Source organism: Pediculus humanus, genomic scaffold, assembly GCF_000006295.1.
Source record: "Pediculus humanus corporis 1103172107541 genomic scaffold, whole genome shotgun sequence".
In the NCBI taxonomy this organism is placed as follows: Eukaryota; Metazoa; Arthropoda; class Insecta; order Psocodea; family Pediculidae; genus Pediculus; species Pediculus humanus.
The window spans coordinates 149757-173882 of NW_002987156.1; the positions used below are offsets into that span (position 1 = coordinate 149757).

The 24126-nt window shown below is 34.1% G+C and overlaps 1 protein-coding gene across 1 annotated transcript; it reads left to right on the plus strand.

Moving 5' to 3' along the window:
* Positions 1–4952: 4952 nt before the first annotated feature.
* On the plus strand, positions 4953–20183 carry Phum_PHUM190870 (zfh4, putative; the record flags this gene model as incomplete). Its single annotated transcript, XM_002425261.1, has 3 exons — positions 4953–8133; positions 12587–15696; positions 16770–20183. 3 exons carry the CDS (start codon positions 4953–4955, stop codon positions 20181–20183), a joined length of 9705 nt encoding a protein of 3234 aa, XP_002425306.1.
* Between the last annotated feature and the right edge of the window lie 3943 nt (positions 20184–24126).

The following is a 24126-nucleotide window of genomic DNA, read 5'->3' on the forward strand; positions in this document are numbered from 1 at the left end:
GTAAGAATGTTTCGTTAATAAAAAAAATAATAATGATAATAATAAAGCAGAAGACAAAAAAACGGGAAAAAAAGATTTTCCGAAGGCGAGTGAAAAGAAACGAAAGAATAAAAAATAAAAAATGGCGGGCGATTAATTTTTAATTTTTTTTTTTTTTAAAATGTTTATATGCGTGCATCCGTTCGATGAGTAATTTCGAACGGAACGTGGCAGTAGAAAAGAATAAAGAAAATAATAAAAAAAGAAAAAAAGAAACGAACGATGGGCAAAACCGTGAAATGAAAATTATTTTTTTTTGAAAACGAACGGAAAAGTTTTCGTTCGAAAGCGTTCGACGATAGAACAAACGTTTTTCTAGAAAATTAATATTAATAATAATAATAATAATTTAAAAACGACGACGAACCGTGGATTTGTCGCCACATTTTTAAAAAATAAGAAAAATTTTTCTATTATTATTATTTTTCCATCGAATTTTAATTTTTGAGTGTGCGTGCGTGCGTGCGTGTATGTTTATTCAAATCCTTCATTCATTCATTCATTCATTCATCGTTCATTTTTACAATCGCATATTTGTTTTCATCGTCGCGTAAAAATGTAAATAAATAAATAAATAAAAAATATATGAATGAATAAAAGTTGAAAAAGAAGAAGAACTCGGGGAGGTAGGGGAAGTGGGGGGGAGAAAGAAAAAAAAAGTGGAAGGAAGGAAGTAACAAACGGGAAAAATACGGAAAAAAAAAATTTTTTTTTTTAAATTTTCTTTTCGTATTTCTGATGTCACTTTTCGACAAGAACAAAAAGAGAAAGAGTGGGAGGGGAGAGAAAGGGAGAGGGGAGGAAAGCTGAAATTTCTCGTTAAGAAAACAATAACCTTCGAAACGATGAAAAATAATTTGTACTATTAAATTTTAAATGGATCCTTTTCCGCTGGAAAAACAATCTGGAAAAGTTTTTTTTTTCTCATTTTCCATTTCGAAATTTACTTATAAATATATAAATGGATGTGAATGAATGAATGAATGAATGGATGGGCAGGTAGATAGATAGATAGATGGATAGATGGATGGATAGATAGACGATGAGAGAAAATAGGAATAAAGAGAGAGAGAGAGAGAAAATTTTTTTTTTTTCCAGTTATTACTTTTATTATTGCATTAGGGCGATTTTTTCGTGCTGTTGGGGTTGTAATTTTTCCTGTTGCTGTTGATTATTCTTTTGCAAAATTCGTTTTATTTTTCGAGCTCTCTTACAAAAAAAATTTTATTTATTTTTCTTCTGCTTTTTTTTTCTTATCACATCCCACGCGAAAAATCCCGGTGAAAATTTTTTTCTTTTTTTCTTTTTGCACTCGCCGATGAAATTGCAAAACGTCGTCGAAAGGTGACTTGTTAGCCTTTCCCTTTCTCTCTTTTTGTATTTGTAATCTGGAATTCCAGCGTGTTTTAACCTTTCTCTCTCTCTTTCTCTCTCGACGCTGTTTACCTAAAGGTTATTATTTTAATATTTTTCTTTGAGACAGAGAGAGAAAGAGAAAAAAAAAAGAAAAAAATGGCGTTGATGTGGAGCCAAAGTAAAAAAAAATCAAAACCTCGGGGCCTCCTAATAGGTGGATAATTAAATCGTTTTTTTTTGGGGGGGTGGGAGAGGGGAGGAAGGAGCCGTGGCATGTAATAAACCGTAATTCGTTATTGTGTAACCATTGAACCATTGACGATGCCACTCCCTTATTTACCATAATATCTCTATGGTCTTATGTTTTTATCATCTTTTTTTTTTTTTTTTACCTTTCGCCTCTCTTTTCCATCCTCCTTCCTCTTTCTCCACCTCCTCCTCCTCCCCCTTCCCCTCATTCTCCTCCTTTTTAATCTAACGATCATATTACGCATTTAAAAATTTCTTTTCTTGTTTATTTCATATACATATTTATTAGATTTTTATGTTTATTTTTATTAGTTTAAAGAAAAAAACGGGACTGAGGGTAGGGGGGAGGAGAGAAATCGAACTCGTATTTATGCTCTCTCTCTCTCTCCTCAAGCAGAATAACAAAAAATGTGAATTGAAATAAAAAAAAATTTTCCGCATTTTAACGGGGGTAGTAACATCGTCACCTTGGTCGGTTATCCATCACTCATCATCACGAATAATGATAATATAAAAGATGAGAGAGGTGGGGGGGTAGGAATTAAAAGAATTTAATCCATTAAGAATTAAAAAATTAAAATAATCCGCCATTTTATTATTATACTTCTTTTTTTTTATATAATTAAATGTCGATTGTATTATTTCTGTTTTTAAAATAATAATAATAATGGGTGATGGTGACGATTACACAACGACAGTTAAAGAACTTGATGATGATAATGATAAAAATGAAGAGAATCTGGTTACACTTCTTATTATTATTATTATTCATTTTTTTTTTCGTTTGGAACTTTTTTTTTTTTTGTTAATAAAAAATAATTAACCTTGAATAAGGCCATTTAAGCCCACCTTAAAAATCATAAAACACGTCTTAATGCGTTCCTGGTTTTTTTTTTTAAGATGACGTGGATGTGGTAAATTGTCATTTTCAATGTGTTTCTTCTTCCACGATCTCGTTTTTGTTTTACATATATATATAACTCGTTTGTTTCGTTTCGTTTTTATATTTCGATTTTTATTAATATTATTAATTTATTTTTCGATTTAATAACAAAAAATTTTAATAATAATTTTTTTTTGTTTGTTTTAATGGTTGTTGAGTTTGTTGTTTGTTTTTAAAAAAAAAAAAAAAAAACTCAAATCCGCTCATTTGTAACGATAGAATAAAGAAAAAAGAAAGAGAAAAATTAAAAAAAAAAGGAAATGACAAGAATAAGATAATTAGTTGCTTGAACTCGTTGGTTCTGGCCCAAAGACTACAACAAAAAAAAAAGTTTTTCGAATTTTTTATTGCGTGGGACTAATTTAAAAAGATCGTTAATAAAGAGAGAGAGGAGAGAGAGAGAATGTATGCGTGTGCGTGTATATTTATATATAAATTTTCCATCCGTTCTAAATAGAAAAGAAAAGAAAAAGGTTCGACGTAAACAAAACAAAACAACACCGTCGCACGTGTTAAATCCCAAATTTTTTTTTTTTTATGACGTCACAAATCGAAAAAAAAAATTATTATTTCAAAAATAAATCCTTTGATAATGAGTAAAAAATTATAGAAAGACTAGGATATTCTTAAATAAAAATAATAATAATAATAATAATAATAATAATAATAATAATAATTCGATGAAAACGATTACGATGATAATGATGATAATTTTTTTTTCGAATGTTCGAATGCTCGAATCCGTACGAGAGTGAGGAACTGGAAAACGCCTTGAAATAATAATGATAATAATAATAATAATAATTACTGGAGCGGGTTTTTATATAATAAAACTTCGTGAAACACACGCTTATGGAAATCAACACCTACGCTTTCGTCATCATCATCATTATTATTATTATTATTATTTTTTTAATTAAAAAAATTTTTAATTTTATTTCGTGCCTGGAAAAAAAAAAAATTTTTTTTTTCCCAAAAGGTAGAAAGAGAGAAAGATATAGAGAGAGAGAAAAAAAAAAAGTTGAAGTAAAATTCAAATCGAAAAAAAAAAAGATTTTTATTTGTTTATTTTGTTTGTTGCGGTTGTTATTCGTTTGTTGTTGTTGTTGTTTCTTTTTTTTTGTTTAAATAGAATTCTATTCAAATATATTTATCATTTTAAACAAACGACAAACTTATTATTATTATTATTTGAGTTACCGAATGAATGACATGTTAATAGTTAAAAATTAGAAATCGGCCCTGTTTTCTTTTTTTTTTTCTTTTTTTTTCTGAACAATTTAAATTCTCAGGTGAGAGAAAAATCCAACAACAACAACAACAACAATCGTCGTCGACGTCATCGTCATCGTCGTCGTCATCTTCGTACCTTTCAATTTTAGACAAATTTTTCCTTTTATTGTCTTTTTTTAAAAAAAAAGTTTCTTTGTCTTTGACAAAACGGTTTTTATTTTGACCACCCAGAAAATCACGATGTTTTTGTTGTTTTGTTTGTTGTTGTTGTTCATTATGGTGGTGGTGGTGGAGGAAATTTCGAGCACACGCATATAAGCATAGCAAATTCAACACAAAAAGTTGTTTTAGTCGTTTTACAGATTGTTATGATCGATTCAATCGGATTTGTTAAAAAATTTTAACTTAACAAACAAACAAACAAACAAAAAAAATGAAAAACAGGTTACGTTAAATAATGAAACGTCGCAAAGGTCAAAGGGCAAATCCCTCAAGTTTTTCTTTTACGTTAAAAGTTCGATATTTCCATGTGAATTTGACTTCTTTTTTTTATTTTGTCGTGTAATTAACATAATTGCTTTGAATTTTTTTCTTTTTTCACGTTTGTTTTTTATTTCGTTGTCTTTCATTAATATTTACCGAGTCTCTCTCTCTCTCTCTCTCTCTCTCTCTTCCTCCCCTGTTTACATGGTTCAGTGTTTATTTGATTTTTATCGTTATAAATATAACAAAAAAATTATACAACTAGATTAATTTTGTTATAACAACAACAACAACCCAAAACGCAAACACCTTAAAAAAAAAACGATGACGGCCCGTCCCGGAACTAAAAAATTAAAAAAAAAAAAAAACGGAAAATTAAAAATTTTAATTTTTTTTTTTTTTATTTGTTATTTAATTTGTTTCATTAGATTTTTAGGGTAGATAAATTTTTTTTTATTTTTTATGAGCTATTATTTAAATTAATAAAATTGTTTGTTGTTGTTGTCGTCGTGTTTGTAGTTGTTGTTGTTGTTTTTATTGTTTTTTAATTATTCGTAAATAATTTTAAGTATTTTTTTTTTTTTACAGATTGGAGGGTGTTATCGAGGCATAATGTGATGGTCGAAGACGCTGTTTTGCGTCGGTCGCCATGCCCACCCCGCTCACAGCTGGCGCGCCTGTAGATCCCGCGCCATCCCAGCATGAGCACCGTCGCACCAACGGTCCGCCATTAAATTTATCTCGCGTCGTAGAGTCGCAACCCGCCTTTATAAGTTCCTTGAATAGAAAAAAATTAAAACACGGAAGAGGAGAAGGAGTTATGAGTCCGGAAGAAGAAGCGTCAGCATCTCCGCCGGCGGCTTTGATTGCCGGACGTGAGGATGAAAGAAGAGTGTCTTCGCCGCCACAAGGCAGTAAGTTCCTATTAGATGACGTGCCATGTACCCGCGTTCAAAAATCGCACATAACAAAGGTTTCTGACGATGAGGCTTCCTCGGACGAGGAAGGGACGAAAGTTTGTCCCGTTAATGACTCGCCTAAAAAACATGAAACCAACGAAAACAACGAAGACTCGTGCGGAACAAGTGACGTTGAAAAATTTGATGGTAAAATCGTATACAATCCGGACGGTTCGGCATATATAATCGACGATAGCGAACTAAGTGAAGAAGATACGATTGCCGAACTTCCGAAATTAATAGCTGACGGATGCATTATCGATGGCAGGGGGATTAACACGTCCCAACCGCAATCGTTTCCACAAATCGCGAATGCTTTTTACGTTTCGCGTAATCCCTCGTTGTATAGCGCTTTGTATGGATCATCCGCTACACTTGCCAATAGAATAATGCAAGATAAAAAAATAGTTCCTGAAGTACCTATTATGCACAGCTACAGGGTGTATACGGTTCGTGATAAAAGTTGTGATCGAGAGATTAAACGTGAAAATGAAGAAAGCAACAAAGAGGACAAAGATAAACAATTTGGTTCCGGTAAAGATTGTTCTTCAGTTCCTGTGAAACCGATTCTTATGTGTTTCATTTGTAAACTTTCTTTCGGGTACACAAAATCCTTCGTGGCGCACGCCATGGGAGATCATAATTTAATTCTTCGAGAGGACGAAAAAGAAATTCTCGGACAAAAAAACGCATCAGCGATTATACAGTGCGTGGGCAAAGAAAAGGAACCTCTGGTGTCGTTTCTCGAGCCATTGTCAACAACCATTCCCGATGAAAAACCGCCTCTTTCGGCAGTTTCTCTTATTCTTAAGCCACCGCATAAGCTATTCGGTACAGAACCGGTTAGAAACTCTCGCCCACCGAGCGGTAACGGTAATCAAGGTTCCTCAGAGTGCGCGGGTGCTACTGGATCGGAGAGCAGCCTTCTAGTGCGTCGCCCGTTGCAGTCGCCCGTCGTCCAAAATCATGTTCCTGAGATTTTTGTTTCCCTACCTCAGCACGGTAGTTCTACTAGTAGTGTTAACAATAGTAAATTGATGAACAGTGTCATGGATTTAACTAGAAAAAGTCCCGTGTCGGCAAGTGGTGGTAGTGGTGGTGGTAACACCGGGCGAAGTAGCGTTTCCCCGGGAGCAGGCACTTCTCCAAGTTCGGCTTTGTCTCCTCTTATGGCCGCTACGCCAACATCTTCGTTGCCATATCCACCGCCGCCCCCAAATTTTTTAACGGGCACAACAATCGGAGTTTGTCCTGATCACATTGGCGGTCGACCGAGTGGGGTCGAATGCGCAAAATGTGAGCTCATATTAAGTTCCTCGCGTTTAGGCGGAGTCGGCGGTCCCTTAGCCGGCATGCATTCAAGAAACTCATGTAAAACGCTCAAATGTCCCAAATGTAATTGGCATTATAAATATCAAGAAACGTTAGAAATACATATGAAAGAAAAACACCCGGAAAGTGAAACATCTTGCATTTACTGCATCGCGGGACAACCGCATCCGAGGTTAGCTCGCGGAGAAACTTACACATGCGGTTACAAACCCTACCGATGCGAAGTATGCAACTACTCGACGACGACAAAAGGAAATCTCAGTATTCACATGCAGTCGGATAAACATTTGAACAACATGCAGGAGCTTCAAAACGGAGGCGTTCCGACTTCCGAAAGCAGTCCTTCCGTAATGCAACACTCACCTCATCAAACACCTCCTCAGCATCACAAGCCCACGAGCATGCCGAGTCCGAGCACGCCTCATCATCACATGACTCCCGTTAGTTCGACTGTTCAAAATCAAAAACCAAAACCGACGTTTCGATGTGACGTATGCAATTACGAAACGAACGTCGCGAGAAATCTCAGAATACACATGACAAGCGAAAAACATACTCATAACATGATGGTACTGCAGCAAAATGTCAAACACATGCAAACTCTAAGTGCTTTGCATCAGCAATCTCAACAGCAACAACAACAGCAACAGCAGCAACAAATAAATTTTGAATCTCTTCTCCATTTTCATCCCGGTCTCACGTTGCCGGGAGACAAACCGCCACCGCATACCGAGGCCGCTTTGGCCGACATGGCATATAATCAAGCTTTACTCATACAAATGATGACGGGGGGCCAGTTACCGCCGCACATACCGCCAGAATTAGCTGCTCACATGGATATGGGTTTGAATCCCGAAACGATGGAACCTCCACCGGAACCCGCCGACCCGAATCCGACTCATTTGTACACATGTTGCGTTTGCAACAATTTTTCGACTGACTCATTAGAAGCTCTCTCGCACCATTTATCAGCCGATCGGACCAAAATAAGGGAACAAGAGATTTTGGCAGTGGTCGCTGGTCATTACGTCTGCAAACTCTGCACATACAAAACGAATTTAAAAGCAAATTTTCAACTCCATTGCAAAACGGACAAACACTTGCAAAGATTGCAGCACGTCAATCACGTCAAAGAAGGAGGACCGAGAAACGAGTGGAAATTGAAATACGTATCGTCACCGGGCGGAATACAAGTTCGATGTCACCCCTGCGATTACTACACAAATTCCGCTCACAAATTGCAATTGCACACGACCGGACAAAGGCACGAAGCCGGATGTTTACTGTTCAGACATCTTCGCGAAGCAGAAGAAAGACTTCGCGATTGCGACGATTGGATATATCATTGCGCGTTATGCGTTTTTTCGAGTCGTGCTAAAATTCAACTTTTCCAACACGTTAGATCGATGAAACATCTTCAAATGGAACAGTTACATCAGTTGCAAAGAAGATCAGAGGGAAAAGATCTTCAAGCTGACATAAATGAAATATTTCAAGTGGTACCCGCTCCGGATGGTTTCACCGGTGACAGCGAAACTGGTAAGTTTCAAACAAACTTTTTTTTTGTTTTTATTCCCATCAACGGTAACACCAGCCCCTTCTCTTCCCCCCGCAAAAAAACGCCTCTGAGAACGCGCCCCCGTTTGTTTCCATCACGTCTTGAGGGAACAAACGCCGATTAAAACTCACTCTTTTAATTCAAATTTAAAAAATTAAATTTTATCCTTGATACGACACTGAAAATTTGAAACTATATTTGAAAATCAAAGTCAAACCGTGACTAAGTCAATTACCTTAAAGCATTCTCTGCCTCTTTTTTTGCTTTTTCTTCTTTTCTTCTTTTCTCTTTTCGATTAATAACGACGATATTATCACTTTTTTTTTTTTTGGATGGATGGAAGTGAGATAGAGATAGAAAGAAATAGAAATAAAAGAGTGTGAGAGAAAGAGAGAGAGAGAGAGAGAGAGAGAGAGAGAAGGAAATAATGGAGAAAGGAATTTTAAAATGCGCAAAAAAAAAAAAAAATCCGTGATTGGACGATAAACGTTTTTATTTCTCACACTGGATAATTTGACTTGTTAATTTTTATCCAGGCTGACTTTTCAAGGCCCCGCACACGCGCACGCACACACGCACACACACAGAAAGAGTTTTTTTTATAAATAATGATTCCATGCGTAATTACATTACCGAGTAAAAATTTTAACAATTATTCTTTTCTCACCTCTTTTGAATTTCTTTTTTTCTCTCTCTCTCTCCCCCTCTCTCCACCTTTCCCTCTACCTCTCTCTCTCTCTCTCTCTCAGGACTCTCTTTTATTTTGTAAATTGTCTACGAAAATGGAAGGTTTTTTTTTTTAAAAACGTTTTCTCATCATTTTTCCATTTTGTAATTTTTTTCTCCTACTACATCGTATGTTTTGTCGTTTGTCCGTTTGTCGTTTTTACTTTTTTTTTAATTTCGTATAAATAAGCGCGCGAGTTGAATTACCGAATGCCGAGATTGCCGAGAAAATATTGAAAATGATGAGATTAACGGGTTGGGGGGGGAAATAAAAAGAAAAGAAGAAAAAATTGATAAATGAATAGAATAGAAAGAAAGAAAGAATGGATACGAATTCAAAATGGCCGGAAAAAAAAAATTTTTTTGTTGTGTTTCAATTACGGTAACCATAAAAAATGATTTGTAAAATTTTGCGTACACGTCAAAAATTCTTTTCGGTAATTTTTCTTCATTATTATTATTATTATTATTTATATTCCTTTTAACATCTTCACGTCATCAAATCATCATAATCAAGCGGTTGGTCGGTTTTTTTTTTTTTTGTTTTTCTTTTTTGTTTATTTCTTTCGTATTAACGTGGAATTAGATTTTTTTTTTCGTTTCCCTTTCGCATCCACCTCTTTAAGTAAGTGACGTCACTAACATTTCGTCGTAACGCCATATTTAAATGAATGACGACTATTTACACGTCGTTTTTAAATATAACGATTCGTTTATCATCATTACCAACCAATATCGCGTATTCGTCGGTTTACTCCTCCCTCTTCCCGCCGCTTCTACTCCTCCTTCCACGTTTGCGTGGTTTTTTTTCTTTTCTTTACCGACAGTTTTGCCAACTTTATTGAATCGTATTGAATAATTTCATGGTTTTTTTAAAAAAAAAAAAAATGAATAAATAAACGTCCGCCATATTGAAATTCATATCAGTTTTTTTTTTTTTTTTTAAAGTTTAATAATAATAATTAATAAAAGACAAGACAGAGACAAAGAAAGAAAAAAAAGAAAAAGAAGATGAAGAAAAAAAAAACTTGAAAATCCTTTTAATGGTACAATTAAATTGATTTGATGGTGAGCGCGACATGTTGTAAAAAAAAAAATGAGTCAATACCCGAATTGTTAAGAAAAAAAAAAAAAAAACTTTACGACCGTTTTTATAAACGTACGATAATTGTATGAGTGTGTGTATGCGTGTGTGCGTACCTGATTGGTTTTTTTCCTTTTTTAACAAGATGGCGTCGTACTAAAAAATTTTTTTTCCAAAAAAAAAAAAAAAGAAAAAAATTCAATTTCCTCCTTCGATAATTTTCATTATTACGGTGACGTCATAGCGATGAAATTTCTTTCGTTTTTTTTTGTACGTAAAAAAGGTTAAATATATTATTATTATTATTATCATTGACGTATTCGTAAGGATTCGAAAAAAAAAAACGTGATAACGATTATTACAACCAAAAATTCTTCTTCCACTTTTTTTTTTTTATTAAATTTTTAACCGAAAATTATTTCGAATTCACGAAAAAAAATTAAAAACCTGTTTTCAATTAATTATCATTAAATTATTATTATTATTATTATTATTATTATTATTATTAATGAAAAAAAAAACGTGGAGTCGAAGAGAGAGAAAGAGAGACAAAGAGAGAGAACGGAAAAATATAAATGATAAATAAATAAAATAAAGATGGCATTGGTATATATTATTCTCCCCGGGCTAGTGTCCGCACATGGACCAGAAGTTAAAGAATAACAGGTATCAGGTATCCAGGTATCATCTTAAACTTGATCCATAGATCATTCCCTATCACTATCGCCATTAATTCAATTAAATGACATTAAAAATTATATAATTTATTCATTCCGATCGAATTTTCTATCCCCCCCCTCTCTCTCTCTCTTTCACTCTTCCTTCTTTCACGTTTTTTTCGTGTGTGTGACGATGACGTCATCGTGAAAAAATTCTTTTAAAAAAAATGATTTTTTTTATTTATTTAAAAAAAAAAAAAAAGAAAATTAATTAATTGGACAAAGGTGTGTCGATAGATCGATCGATCGTTCGATTACGACCACAGGTAAAAACGAAATGAGAGAAATAGTAAGAAAAAAAAAATCAATCGATCGATCCATCGATTCATTGATTTTAGGTCGAATTTTTCGTTAAAAAAAAAAAAAAAACTTTATTGAATTTGTTAACTTTTTAATTTTTTTTTCTCTATTTTTGGAATTGTTTAATTAAAACTTTCAAACGTCCTCCGTTTTTTTTTATGATTTAATTTTAACAAAATGGCGTCGGAATTTTCCAAATTTTTCTCCGTCATCGTTTCGATTTCGTTTTTCGAATCGAATCCATGATGTCGTCATCGATGATGAAATCGACATTTTTTTTTCTTTTCCAATCGTTCGTGTCGTAGTCCGAAATGATTAAAAAAAATTATTAATAATAATAATAATAATTCAATCATTCATTCATTCATTCATTCATTCACTTACTCGTTTTTGAATAATAATAATAATAATAAAATTAAAAAAAGAATTTAATATCGAAATATATATACGCATAATTTATATATAATATTTTTATTTACGTCGGTGGCATAAATATTTTATTATTATTATTAATTTTTCAACGTGTTCTAAAACCACGATTATCGACGCCATTAAATTCTTCTCGATATCCGCCATTTTTTTTTTTTTTTAAAAAAAAGAAAACTGACCTTTTATATATATATTTATTCGAATATAAATAATTTATGTATGCGTATTAATTTTTTTTTTTTCATTTATCAAAAAAAAAAATTTAATATTAAGTTTATTATCATCATCATCATAATCATAATCGTCATTAAAGTTTAATAAATTATATCTGTGAGAGAGGTGGGGGGTAGAGAGAGATAAACGAAATATTATGGATTTTATTCGTTTTTCTTCTTTTATTTCTTTTATAAAAAAGGTTTTGCGTGTGCGTGTGCGTGTGTGCGCAAGTTTATTAAAACCTTTAAATGAATTTAAACTAATAAATTTGTACATATATAAATATTATTATTATTATTACTATTATTATTATTATTACTATTATTATTATTATTATTATTATTTTCTTAAAATAAATCGATTCTGAGAATCGTAAAAAAAAAAATTCGCCCACTTAATTGTCTGGCAATGCGCCTCGTTCGATCGCCTTACATATACTTTTTTTTAATGCATTTTTGTTATGTATGCGTTATTTATTTATATATATATATACTAAATACAGAGTGAGTTACGGTCCTGAATAAAAATTTTTATAAGGGAGGCGTTTGTGTCGTTGGTATGACGTCATACTATGCGATGTGGAAAAAAGAGACAGAAAAAAATTTAATTTAATTTAATTTAATTCAAGTGAATTTTTTTTTTTTTTAATCAATAATGTTCAGTTGTAGAAAATGAAAATTTTCTTTTATATATAAATTCGGGTACCTGAACAAAAAAAATCTTTTTTTTTTTCTAATAAAGCACCTGACTCAAACCTGCCAGATGTTTTCAAGACATTTAAACCGAACCGTCTTTCGGTTTATTTCGGGTTTTTTTCTTTTTTCTTCTCCAGGTAGTTCAAATGAGGCGTTTACACATTTCTTATTTAGTATTTACTGGTGTTACTTTTCACATTATTTTGTCTCATTTTTGTTTTTTTTTTTTTCTCTCGTGTTTGTTTTCAATATACAAAATATATAGAGAGAAAAGAAAATCAACAGTCGTCTAACAGGGAAGATTCGAAACAGGATACGTCGGAAGAAGAAGCAAACGCATCGTCTGAAGAAAAATCATCACAATCATGTCCTTATTGTAATTATTCGAGCAATTCGGAAATAAGAATTCAAGCTCACATATTGGCACAACATCCTCAATCGGAAAGTAATCAACAAAGAGAACAACAACCCTCGTCTTCGTCGTCGACATCTCCGACGTCGAATCAAAATACTACGAAAGAATTCCTTTGTCCGCTTTGTCAGGATGGTTTCAGAGATCGTATGGCACTCGAACGTCACGTCATGCAAATTCACAGCGTTAATTCTGAGGGTTTGCAAAGATTGCTCATGCTCGTTGATCAATCTCATTGGTTGAATGCCGTTAACAGGAGTTCATCACCTCAGCAGCAAAATCACATGAGTCCGGGGAGTAGCGGTGGTGGAAGCACTTCGTCTCACTGCAAAGAATTAGACAAACCGTCGGATTCAATTGAGGAAAGAGACGAGCCGAGCGTGATATCGTCACCCGTGTTATCCGAAGAAAACGCGGACGAAGAATTCAGGTGTCAAACGTGTATGAAAAATTACAAATCCCTTGACGAACTTTACGTTCACCAAAGCGAATTGGGTCACGTTGAAATAAAACAAACGCCCACGGGTCCCGGTTACGTTTGTTGGAAAAAAGGCTGTAATCAATATTTCACTACGATAAACACGTTGCAATTGCATTACAGGGAAATACATATAAAAAACCAACAAAATATGTCGGTTTCGGAAAAACACGTTTACAAATATCGTTGCAATCAATGTAGTCTCGCTTTCAAAACCGTTGAAAAATTACAATTGCATTCGCAATATCACATAATACGAGACGCCACAAAATGCATACTTTGCGGTAGAAATTTCAGATCGATAATATCGTTGCATAAACACGTTGAATTAACTCACACGGATTTATCCGAGGAAGAATTAAACACGTACAAACAAAGTCTGATGAGCAATCCGCTCATGTTGGCGGGTTTAAGCGGAAACCTTTTAGAATCGTGTCAAAATGACTTGCTCAAAAAGGAATCAAACGATGACGAGGAAGATCAAATGGACGATAACAGCGATGATTCATATAAGGAACAACAATTTTTAGAAGATTATTTGAACAGTCAATCAATCGCTGAAGACAGTTACAAGGATCCAAACAGAAAATATAAATGCCACAAGTGCAAGTTGGCATTCACGAGGCAAACGTATTTGACGAGTCACAACAAAACTCTTTTGCATAGGAAAGGTGAGAAAATGAATTATCCGTTGGAGAAATACATGGATCCGAATCGTCCGTTCAAATGCGATGTTTGCAAAGAAAGTTTCACGCAAAAAAATATACTTTTGGTACATTATAATTCCGTGAGTCATTTACATAAGTTGAAAAAAGCAATGCAAGAGCAGCAAACGAACAACAACACGATGACTCCCTCCCTACTCGGAGTCACGTCTCCGCCGTCGTCATTGAATTTAACAAAATCCTCCGTGTCTTCATCGGAAGAAGAAGATAAAAAACCGTATAAATGCAACATATGTAAAGTTGCGTACAGTCAAGGATCCACGTTGGACATACACATGAGATCGGTGCTTCATCAAACGAGAGCTTCAAAACTTCAAGATTTGGTCATATCCGGTCAAATCGACATAAACAAACCGTTGTTCGAACAGCCAAACCAAAAATTAGATTCTAAAAAAGTTAACGACTTAATCGGATCTCCGAATCAAAAATTTACTTTTACGTCACCCTCGAGTAATTCGTCTAATCTTCACCGTTCGTCTCCTTTGAATCCGCAATCTCCAAAAAATGATTCGGATGATAAGGACACGCTGATTTGTCAAAGGTGTAACGCGGGATTTCAAAATCAAGAACAATTGACGACTCATCAACAACTTTACTGTTTGTTCGGGAGTCCGATGAATTTATTTCCGCCAATAACGAATTCATCGTCCACTCCGAACAGAGGTATCACGCCGCCGCCAAAATCACCTGGTACTCCGGGTGACGAAATCAATAGACTTAATTTGACAAATAAAAAATGCTCACAAATGTACAAACATTTGCTTGAAAGTTTCGGTTTTGATCTCGTCATGCAATTCAATGAAAATCACCAAAGAAAAAGAAAAGAAAGAGAGGAAGCTGAAAAAATAGAAAAAGAATTTTTAAACCAAAGCGAAAATATTGATAAACATAATTTGGAATCTCACGATAAAGTAGACGACGAAGACACGGATTTACCCGAAGTCAACTGCAAAAGTACCTGTCAACACTGTCATAAAGAATTTTCAAGCGTTTGGGTACTCAAAGCTCATTGCGAAGAAGTTCACAAAGAGCTCGTTCCCATAGATTTTTTAGAAAAATATGCGGAAGAATTTAAAACAGAATACGAAAAGAAAACGGCTATTGCCACGACAGTGACGACAACCACAACCACGGCAATATCGACTCCGAACACGAGTACTTCAATGTCGACGTGCACGGTCACGAGTTCGGGTATCGATATAACACCCGAAAAAGACGAATCCAAAGATGCTATGCAAAAAATAGCGCAAATGCAAACGGATGATTTGACACCGCCCACGGCTTCATCGACTCCGGCCAGCAGCACGGATTCCATTCCGGCTGGAATGTCCGGACTCAGTCCCGGAGTGGCAAATTCAAATTCATTACAAATGACTTTGGCACAGCAAATGAATGAAATGCAAGCCGCGTTCAACGCGATGGCAGCATCGCAACTTCAGCAACAATTGCAACAATTTAATCCGATGATGATGGGAATGGCAGGTTTGGGAATGGGCCTGCCTCTCGGATTGAACATGCCTGCATTGGCTGCTATGAATTTACAACCGCCTCTTGTTCCGATGATGATGCCTCCTCCGCCTTTTGATCCGGTTTCATTGGCGCAAGCTCAAGCTCAGGCTCAAGCTCAAGTTGCACAAGCAGCCCAAGCTCAAGCTCAAGCACAAGCACCGCCGATTTTTCAATCTCAGAGTAATATAGATCCAGCCGCGGCTTTGATTGCCAAACAACAACAGCATTTACTACAGCAGCAGCAACAAGCGGTAAGTTTTTTTTAATTATTTTCCTAATCTCTTTATAAAAACCAAAACTCCTAAACTTTTCCAGGATGTAAATAAAATAAAAAACCCAACGACTTTTTAGTCTATAGCCACGTTAACAATTCGAATACAATGTTAATACCTAAAAATAATAAAATAATAATAATAATAATAACAAGAGGCTGGAAGATTAAATTAAAAAAAAAAAAATAAATAATAAGTAAAACATGGAGAGGAGGTACAATAATGGCGACCTTTGGTAATAATGCGGCAAACTCTTTCTCTCTCTCTCTCTTTTAAATAACTTTTGAAAACGCATAAATGTCTCCATTTACACTTTGATTTACTGGAGGCTCCGGTTCGAACTCACGTCCACTCTAATTATTCCTGTTACCACATCGGAATTGGATTTTTCTTTTATTGCCTGCCTGCTTGCCTGCCTGATATTTTTTTGTTATCCGGCGGTCTTTCTCATCCTAATTCCACTCATTCTCTCTCTCTCTCTTTCGCCTTAATTCTTCCCTTTTTTTACACTTCTCCCTCTCTTCCACTCTCTCTCTCTCTTTCATTCGTTTTCTTACATGTATGCTTACATATTTGGAACCGAATTAATAATTTAACATAAAATTACGTTAGTTTCTGACGCAGTACGTTCTTAAAAACGAATTATCAATTTTTTTTTTTTTAATAATTCAAATCAAAAAAAAAAGTTTAAAACGTGCCTAACCCGGTCAAAAATTTATTCAGGTATCCAACAAACACAAAAAAAAAGTCAATAGTTGTCGTTTTTTTTTTTCTACCTGAAATGATTCTGCGACGACTCTGGCCGCATTTTATCCTCCACGTGATTTTTAATTTTATTAAATTAAAATTTTTTTTTTTTAAATTTGTTGATCGGTTTACATGATTTACACCACCTGGAAAAGTAAAAATTTTTTTTTTTTTGTTTTACTTTCGCAGAAGAAAAAGAATGATGGTAAAATTTGTGATAACGAATCGTTCTCCGGCCATCTTTCTTTTCTTCCATTAAATGATTGCAGTCGTTATTTTTTTTTTTTTATTATTCTTCCTTACAGGCGACTGCAGCTCAACAAAAAAGAGCAAGAACAAGAATAACAGATGATCAATTAAAAATTCTTCGAGCTCATTTCGATATAAATAATTCTCCCTCGGAAGAGCAAATTCACGAAATGGCATCTCAAAGCGGTCTCCCGCCTAAAGTAATCAAACATTGGTTTAGAAATACGTTGTTTAAAGAGCGTCAACGAAACAAAGACTCCCCTTATAATTTTAATAATCCTCCCTCGACGACATTAAATCTCGAAGAATACGAGAAAACGGGCGAGGCAAAAGTTATGCCACTAAATAGCAGCGGTAGTAGCAATTCGGATGATTCGGGTACTCAAAAGGAAAACTCGCATCGGCCGCCTACGGCGGCCTCAATCTCATCAAATCCGATAAAAAAAGAAACGGCTTCTAAAGCGAGTCAGATTCAGGGTCAACAGCTTGCGCAGCAACAACCGCCGCCGTTATCTCGCACTCCTCCGCCGCCCTTTCTAGACCCCCCGCACATTAAATCCGAGCCGCGGGATCGGGATAATTCTCAAATTCACGAAAATGATAAGTTCAGCTTTTTGGATGAACCGCGTGGAAGAATGAGAAGGGATAGCGTGGATAGTTTCGATGAAAAATCAAGTTTTCACAGTCCGGTTCATCATTATCCTCCACAGAGTCCTCATTCAATATCTCATAACGAATCTCAAGTTCCTCAAAATTTATCAAGTTCCTCTCCGAACGGACTTAGTTTGTCTAATATAATGAACGAATCGGGTGGAAATCTTACCGCGATGACGCAAAATATGTTGCCGCCAAAATTGACTCCTCCTAATTTTGCCTCTCCAAATCAAGTTCCTAATTCAAGTGCCATCGTATCTATGCCGAGTTCGAGATCTGTGTCTCCGGCTCGGTCGACAAATCAAGACTTTTTCTCACACTCAGCTTTAAGCGGAGGAGGCGGTGGTAACAGTAACGGAAGTAATTCGTCCGGTGGTTCGGCATCCGGAAAACGGGCCAACAGAACGAGATTCACCGATTATCAGATAAAAGTCCTTCAAGAATTTTTCGAAAATAATGCGTACCCGAAAGATGACGATTTGGAATATTTGTCAAAATTGTTAAGTCTCAGTCCGAGAGTGATCGTCGTGTGGTTTCAAAACGCACGACAAAAAGCTAGAAAAGTTTATGAAAATCAACCTCCGGTTGAACCGGCTCCGGGAGCTGATGGAAACGAAGCCGGTCGCTTTCAAAGAACTCCCGGACTGAATTATCAATGTAAAAAATGCTTACTCGTATTTCAAAGATACTACGAACTCATCAGACATCAGAAGACTCATTGCTTTAAAGAAGAAGATGCCAAGCGTTCTGCTCAAGCTCAAGCGGCTGCGGCTCAAATCGCGGCCGTTTTATCAAGCGAAGACTCAAATTCCAGTACAATCGAAAACCAACAACATCAAAATCAACCGACGGCTTCGGTATCGTCATCCGCTCAAAGCAATCCACCCACGCCATCAGCACCGGTGACACCTACCCCGTCGAATCCATCGCAAAATCTTTACCCTCAATCTCCGGCTCCTTCCAACACTCCGACACCCGATCCGAACAACAAAGACGGAACCTTTCAATGCGATAAATGTAATTTAGTTTTTCCGAGATTTGATCTTTGGCGAGAGCATCAATTGGTCCACATAATGAATCCGAATTTATTTCCGACTTATCCTTCCGACATACCGTTCGGTTTATTGCAACAGCACGCTCAATTGCAACACCAACAACAATTGGCTAGCATGAGCGTAGATCTTTCGATGAACTCGTCGCAACATCCTCTCGCTGCCATGTTATCGAACAAAAGAAAATTCGAAGACTACGACGACATGTCGGACACCGGAGGCGATCAACCCAAAGACAAAAGACTCAGAACAACGATTTTACCCGAACAATTAGATTATTTGTATCAAAAATATCAGATTGAAAGCAATCCAAGTAGGAAAATGTTAGAAAGCATTGCGAGAGAGGTCGGACTGAAAAAACGAGTGGTACAAGTATGGTTTCAAAATACGAGAGCCAGAGAGAGAAAAGGACAGTTCAGAGCTCACGCTCAAGTCATTAACAAAAGGTGTCCGTTTTGTCCGGCTTTGTTCAAAGTTAAATCAGCACTTGAAAGTCATTTGCAAACGAAACATTCTGATCAGTACGCAAGAGGAGAGATTAATATAGACTCACTACCGGACGAAGAGCTTAGCCTCGAGTCCATATCTAACTTTCAACAGGGTAACAGCAATTCAAACGCTATATCTCCATTGTTTTCCTCGTTCAATTCCGACATTGATTCAATAAAAAAATATTACGAGGAATCGATGAAACGTTACATGAGCGAATTGCAACAGAATCAAAACGGTGAAAAAATGGACGAAAGAGGAGAGTGTCCGTTGGATTTAAGCAAACCCGTAGATCTCAGTAAACAAATGAAAGTTAGCATGGACGATTCAAGAGTCATAGATATCGGACCGCTAACGGATCTCAGCGAGAAAAGTCTCAACGACGACGATTCCGCGTCAGAAACAACCGAAATGTTTTACTACGACGACAGCAATCCCGTATCCCCGGCATCAAGCACTCAAAGCAATAACCAAAAACAAAACAAAAGATTTCGAACACAAATGAGCAACACTCAAATAAAAGTCATGAAATCTCTTTTCGGCGACTACAAAACGCCAACAATGTCCGAATGCGAAATATTAGGTAGAGAAATCGGATTGCCCAAACGTGTCATACAAGTCTGGTTTCAAAACGCTCGAGCCAAAGATAAAAAAGCTAAAATAACATTGCAAAAAGGAAGCGGAGGAGAAGAAGGTTCGGAAAAAACACCGGAAGAATGCAAATTATGCGATTTTAAATATTCACATAAATATTCCGTGCAAGATCACATATTTACGAAATCACACATAGACAACGTGAAATTAAACGTGGAACAAGAATCCGGAAGTAACAGCGATCAAGATTTTACGGTTCCACCCGTACCGGGTTCGAGCACCGAACAACAGCAATCCTCAACGACTCCGATCGTTAATCACAATAATAACAACAACACGACAAATCAACATTTGGCACAATTGCAAATCCTTCAAATGGCAGCCGCAACGGGCATGATGAAAGATAAAATACCCAGAGCCGAAGAAATGGCACAGTTGCAAATGTTACAACTGGCAGCAGCATCGGGTTTGATGTCGTCAAAATCAGATGACAAAACAAAATTGGATGAAATTGCTCAATTGCAATTACTACAAATGGCAGCAGCAACAGGGTTACTACCCAAAATGGAATTGAACAAAGAAATGAAAGAGGAAATGGCTTTGTTACAACAACTCTACGGTCTTCCGGGATTCATTCATCCCTCGATGGTCAATTCGTCGGCTGGTGAGTCTGAATTTTAAAAAAATTATTATTATTATTTTTTTTTGTTCTGTCGTCGTGTATGTTTTTTTTTAGTTATATATGTATTTATTTAAAAATTTTTTTTTTCTCTCTCTGACACGAGTTGCCGGTGCAACTTTTATATAAAATCTTTTGTAAAACCAACAAACAAACGAACAAACAAGCAAAAAAAAAAAAAAAAAACTTTCTGACGATTTTTTTCTTATTTTTTAAAAAAAATTAATAATTAAAATAATTTTTGACGTGAGAAAAGAAAAGAAAAAAAAAGTGGTGGCAGACTGTATAATGTAAACATTTTACATTCGTTTGTTATATTATTAATTTTATTATTATTATTATTAAACAGCCAAAACAAAACGATTAAAACAATAATTTTTTTTAAAATAAACATTTTTTCATTTGAAAATCTCGAGTAAGTGACGTCACTAACTAACCTTAACAAACGCACACACAAACAAACAATCAATCACTATCTCTCATTCTGTCTCTTGCGTGCAAACAACAATTTTTTTTTTTAAGTTTTAATTAATATTTTTTCTGTTTGTAAAGAAGACAATCATAAACGTTGTTGTTGTTTTTGTTGTTGTTGTTCTTCGTTAAATTATTGCCGATCGGAAATAAAGTTCAACCACGTCATAAATCACGTTTTTAATATTTAATACGTAACCGATAAATTTAAAAAAAAAAAAAAAAAACGCGTGCGTGTACGCATGTAAAAAATGCGTATAATTATTAGCTTATGGGTGTAAATTTTTTTTTTATAAGACGTGATGACGTCTTTAAAAAAAATTTCCTACAGACATTGTTTATGTTTTTTTTAATAGGTTGATGATTTTCATTCCATTTGTAAGTTTTGACCTGTCGATTGTTGCATGAAACGTAAAGGGGAGAGGGGGGAGGGAAGGAGGGTGGATGATGACGTGGTGAGAAACGAATTTTTCGGGTAGTTTTAAAATTTTTTATAGGGGGGTTGTTGCAAATTATTTTCCCATTGAAAATTTAAAAAAATTTTAAATTTTGTTTTGTTTTGACAAACCCTCGAAAAGTTGACGAGAAAAACATTTAAAAAAAAAAAATTAACGAACAGCAGACGACGACGACGACAAAAATGAAAAGGGGTTAAAGGTCGGCAGGTATTTTCGCTGTCGCCGATGACGAAAGAAAAAGGAAAAAAAAATTGATTTCAATGATCCCGCCTAACTCGTAACAAATATTCGGGGTAACTTTTTAAATGAATTATGACGACGAAACGGCAACGACAACAACAACAACAACAACAACCACCTCTACTACTACTTCTGCTACTGCAACGTCGACGTTAATAATAATAATAATAATAAATTACGAGAATTCATTTTTTTTTTCTTTTTACCTACCATTGGATCGTATCGTATCGTATCCTATCGTTTCTTCATCCCTTTTTTCATCTCTCTCTCTTTTTCTTCCTCCTCTCTCTCTCTCTCTCTTTCCTTTGTAACAATTGCAAAATCATTAAAGAAACAAGGCGACCCCGATGAATAACAAGATTTCCGAGGGTTTCCTATTGTACGTTATCCCCATCCGCCATTTTGATGAAAAGAACCTTTTTTTTTCTCCTTCCTTTATTATTATTATTATTATTATTATTATTATTATTCGGTTTATTTTTCTGCGACAATTCTGCTCATTTCTTTTTCTCTTATATTCCTTTTTCTTTTTATATTATTATTATTATTATTATTAACGAAGAAACATTTAATCAATAGAGTTCGATTTTATTGTATCGGTAATCAATGGGTTTTTTTTTTTTTTTTTAGTTGCACGCCTATTTTTCTCTCTCTCTCTCTCTCACTCACTTTTTAGTTTATTTATCATTATCTCTCTGTCTCTCTCTCACACTGTATTTTTTTTATTACTCTTTCGGTTTCAAATCGAACAATCAAAATGAGAAATGAAAAAAAAAAAAGAAACCGAAATGATTGAAATTATCGAGAACAAAAAAAAAAAAAAAAACCGCCTCGACATTGTATTTGTCTCGGGAAAAACTGCCAAAAAAAATTTTTGAGGCGGGTTTTTTTTTCTTTCTAGTCCCACGTCAAAACCCAAAAACGGTTTTTTTTTTATATTATAAATTAATATACGCAAAAATAATATTTATTTCCTTCCTGTCAAAAGTGAGAAAGAGAGAAATAATAACGAATTTTTGTTTTTTTTTTTTCATTCTTTTTTTTATTTTATTTATTTATTCGATTCTTATTGCAAAAAAAATTCTCACGTAATTAAAAAATAAAAAATGCGACAAACGAAACAAACAAACGAACAATCATACAAACAAATCGTCGCGATGTATTTCTTTTTAAAAATTTCAAAATTCAAAATAAAATCGTCAGAACGTTTTTTTTTTTTTTTCAATCACTTACTTCTCTTTAACTCGGTCTCCTCCTCCCTTAAATTAATCGTTATTATCAATCGCGACTCATTAACAAACAAATTCACGAGCATAAAGTACATATCATAAAAAAACGGATTGCATATATATATAATAATAATAATCACGTTCAGCATCAAAATTTATTTATATATTTTTTTATACGTTAGCATTTAAATAATAATAATAATAATATATGAATATATCCACGCGCACATAGATACACGCACACTCACTCGCTCACTTTACTTAAGAAACGCAAATAAGTATAATGACAGTAATAATAATAATAAATTAAACGAATGCATTACGTGGGGTTTCCGTACGCCGACTTCTTTTATATTACATAAAAAAAAAAAATGTAAAATTTTTATATTATTATCATTATTATTATTATTATTATTATTATTATTATTATTATATGCATAAATATATATTATATTTATATATTTCGACTGAAATACAATATGAAAATGCAGACGACGTAGTTAGAAAAAAAAAAAAAAATTTTTGGTTGTTTTAAGGAACTTTTGATGACGTTTGAATGCATTTCCACTGTTTCGTAATATCATCCTAACACGTGCGTTTATTTGTTTATGCGTGTATGCGCACGAACGCACGCACACGCCCCCACACACTCAAAACAACCAAATTTTTTTTTTTTTGTTGTCATCGTACGCGAAATCGCCATTAACTATATGTGTGCGTGCGTGATTGATAGGTCTTATCAATAAGATACAAAACGTGACGTTAAAATACGACGACGGATATCGAACGGACGGGGGGGAGGCGGGGGAGCAGGGAGGCAAACGTAAAACAACAACAACAACAAATTAAAAAAAAAAAAAAACAAATGATTGCGATAATTTATTTATTTATTATTATTATTATTACTTACGTTTTTTTTTTCTTTTTAATTTAATTTTTTTTTTTTTTTGTAAATTAATTTTATGATAATGATGATTATGATAATGATAATAATAATAATAATAATAATAATAATAATAATAATAATTATAATAATAATAATAATAATTATAATAATAATTATAATAATAATAATAATTTATTTTTTTTATCGATTGATCATTTATGAAAGTAAAAAAAAATTACGATTTTTATTTACTTATTTATTACCATTATTATTATTATTATTATTATTATTATTATTTTTCATGAATATTATTATTATTATTATTATCACATAAAATACGTCATCGTAATAAGTAAAAATTTAAACGAAAAAAAAAGGAAATCGTTTGTCTTCCGTTGTTTTTTTTTTTTTTAGCAAACAAAAAAATTGTTTTCAAATCGTTAATCAGTTGATTGCCTCAATAGAATTTTTCATTATTATTGTTATTATTATTATTATTATTATTATTATTATTATTATCATCATCATCATTATTATTATTTTAATTTTTCTTTTTTTTTTTTTCGGTTAACGACAGACGACAAACGATTTTTTTTTTTAATCGATCGCACGAAAAAAAAATGAAAATGATAGAATGTATTTAATTCTAACGATTATTATT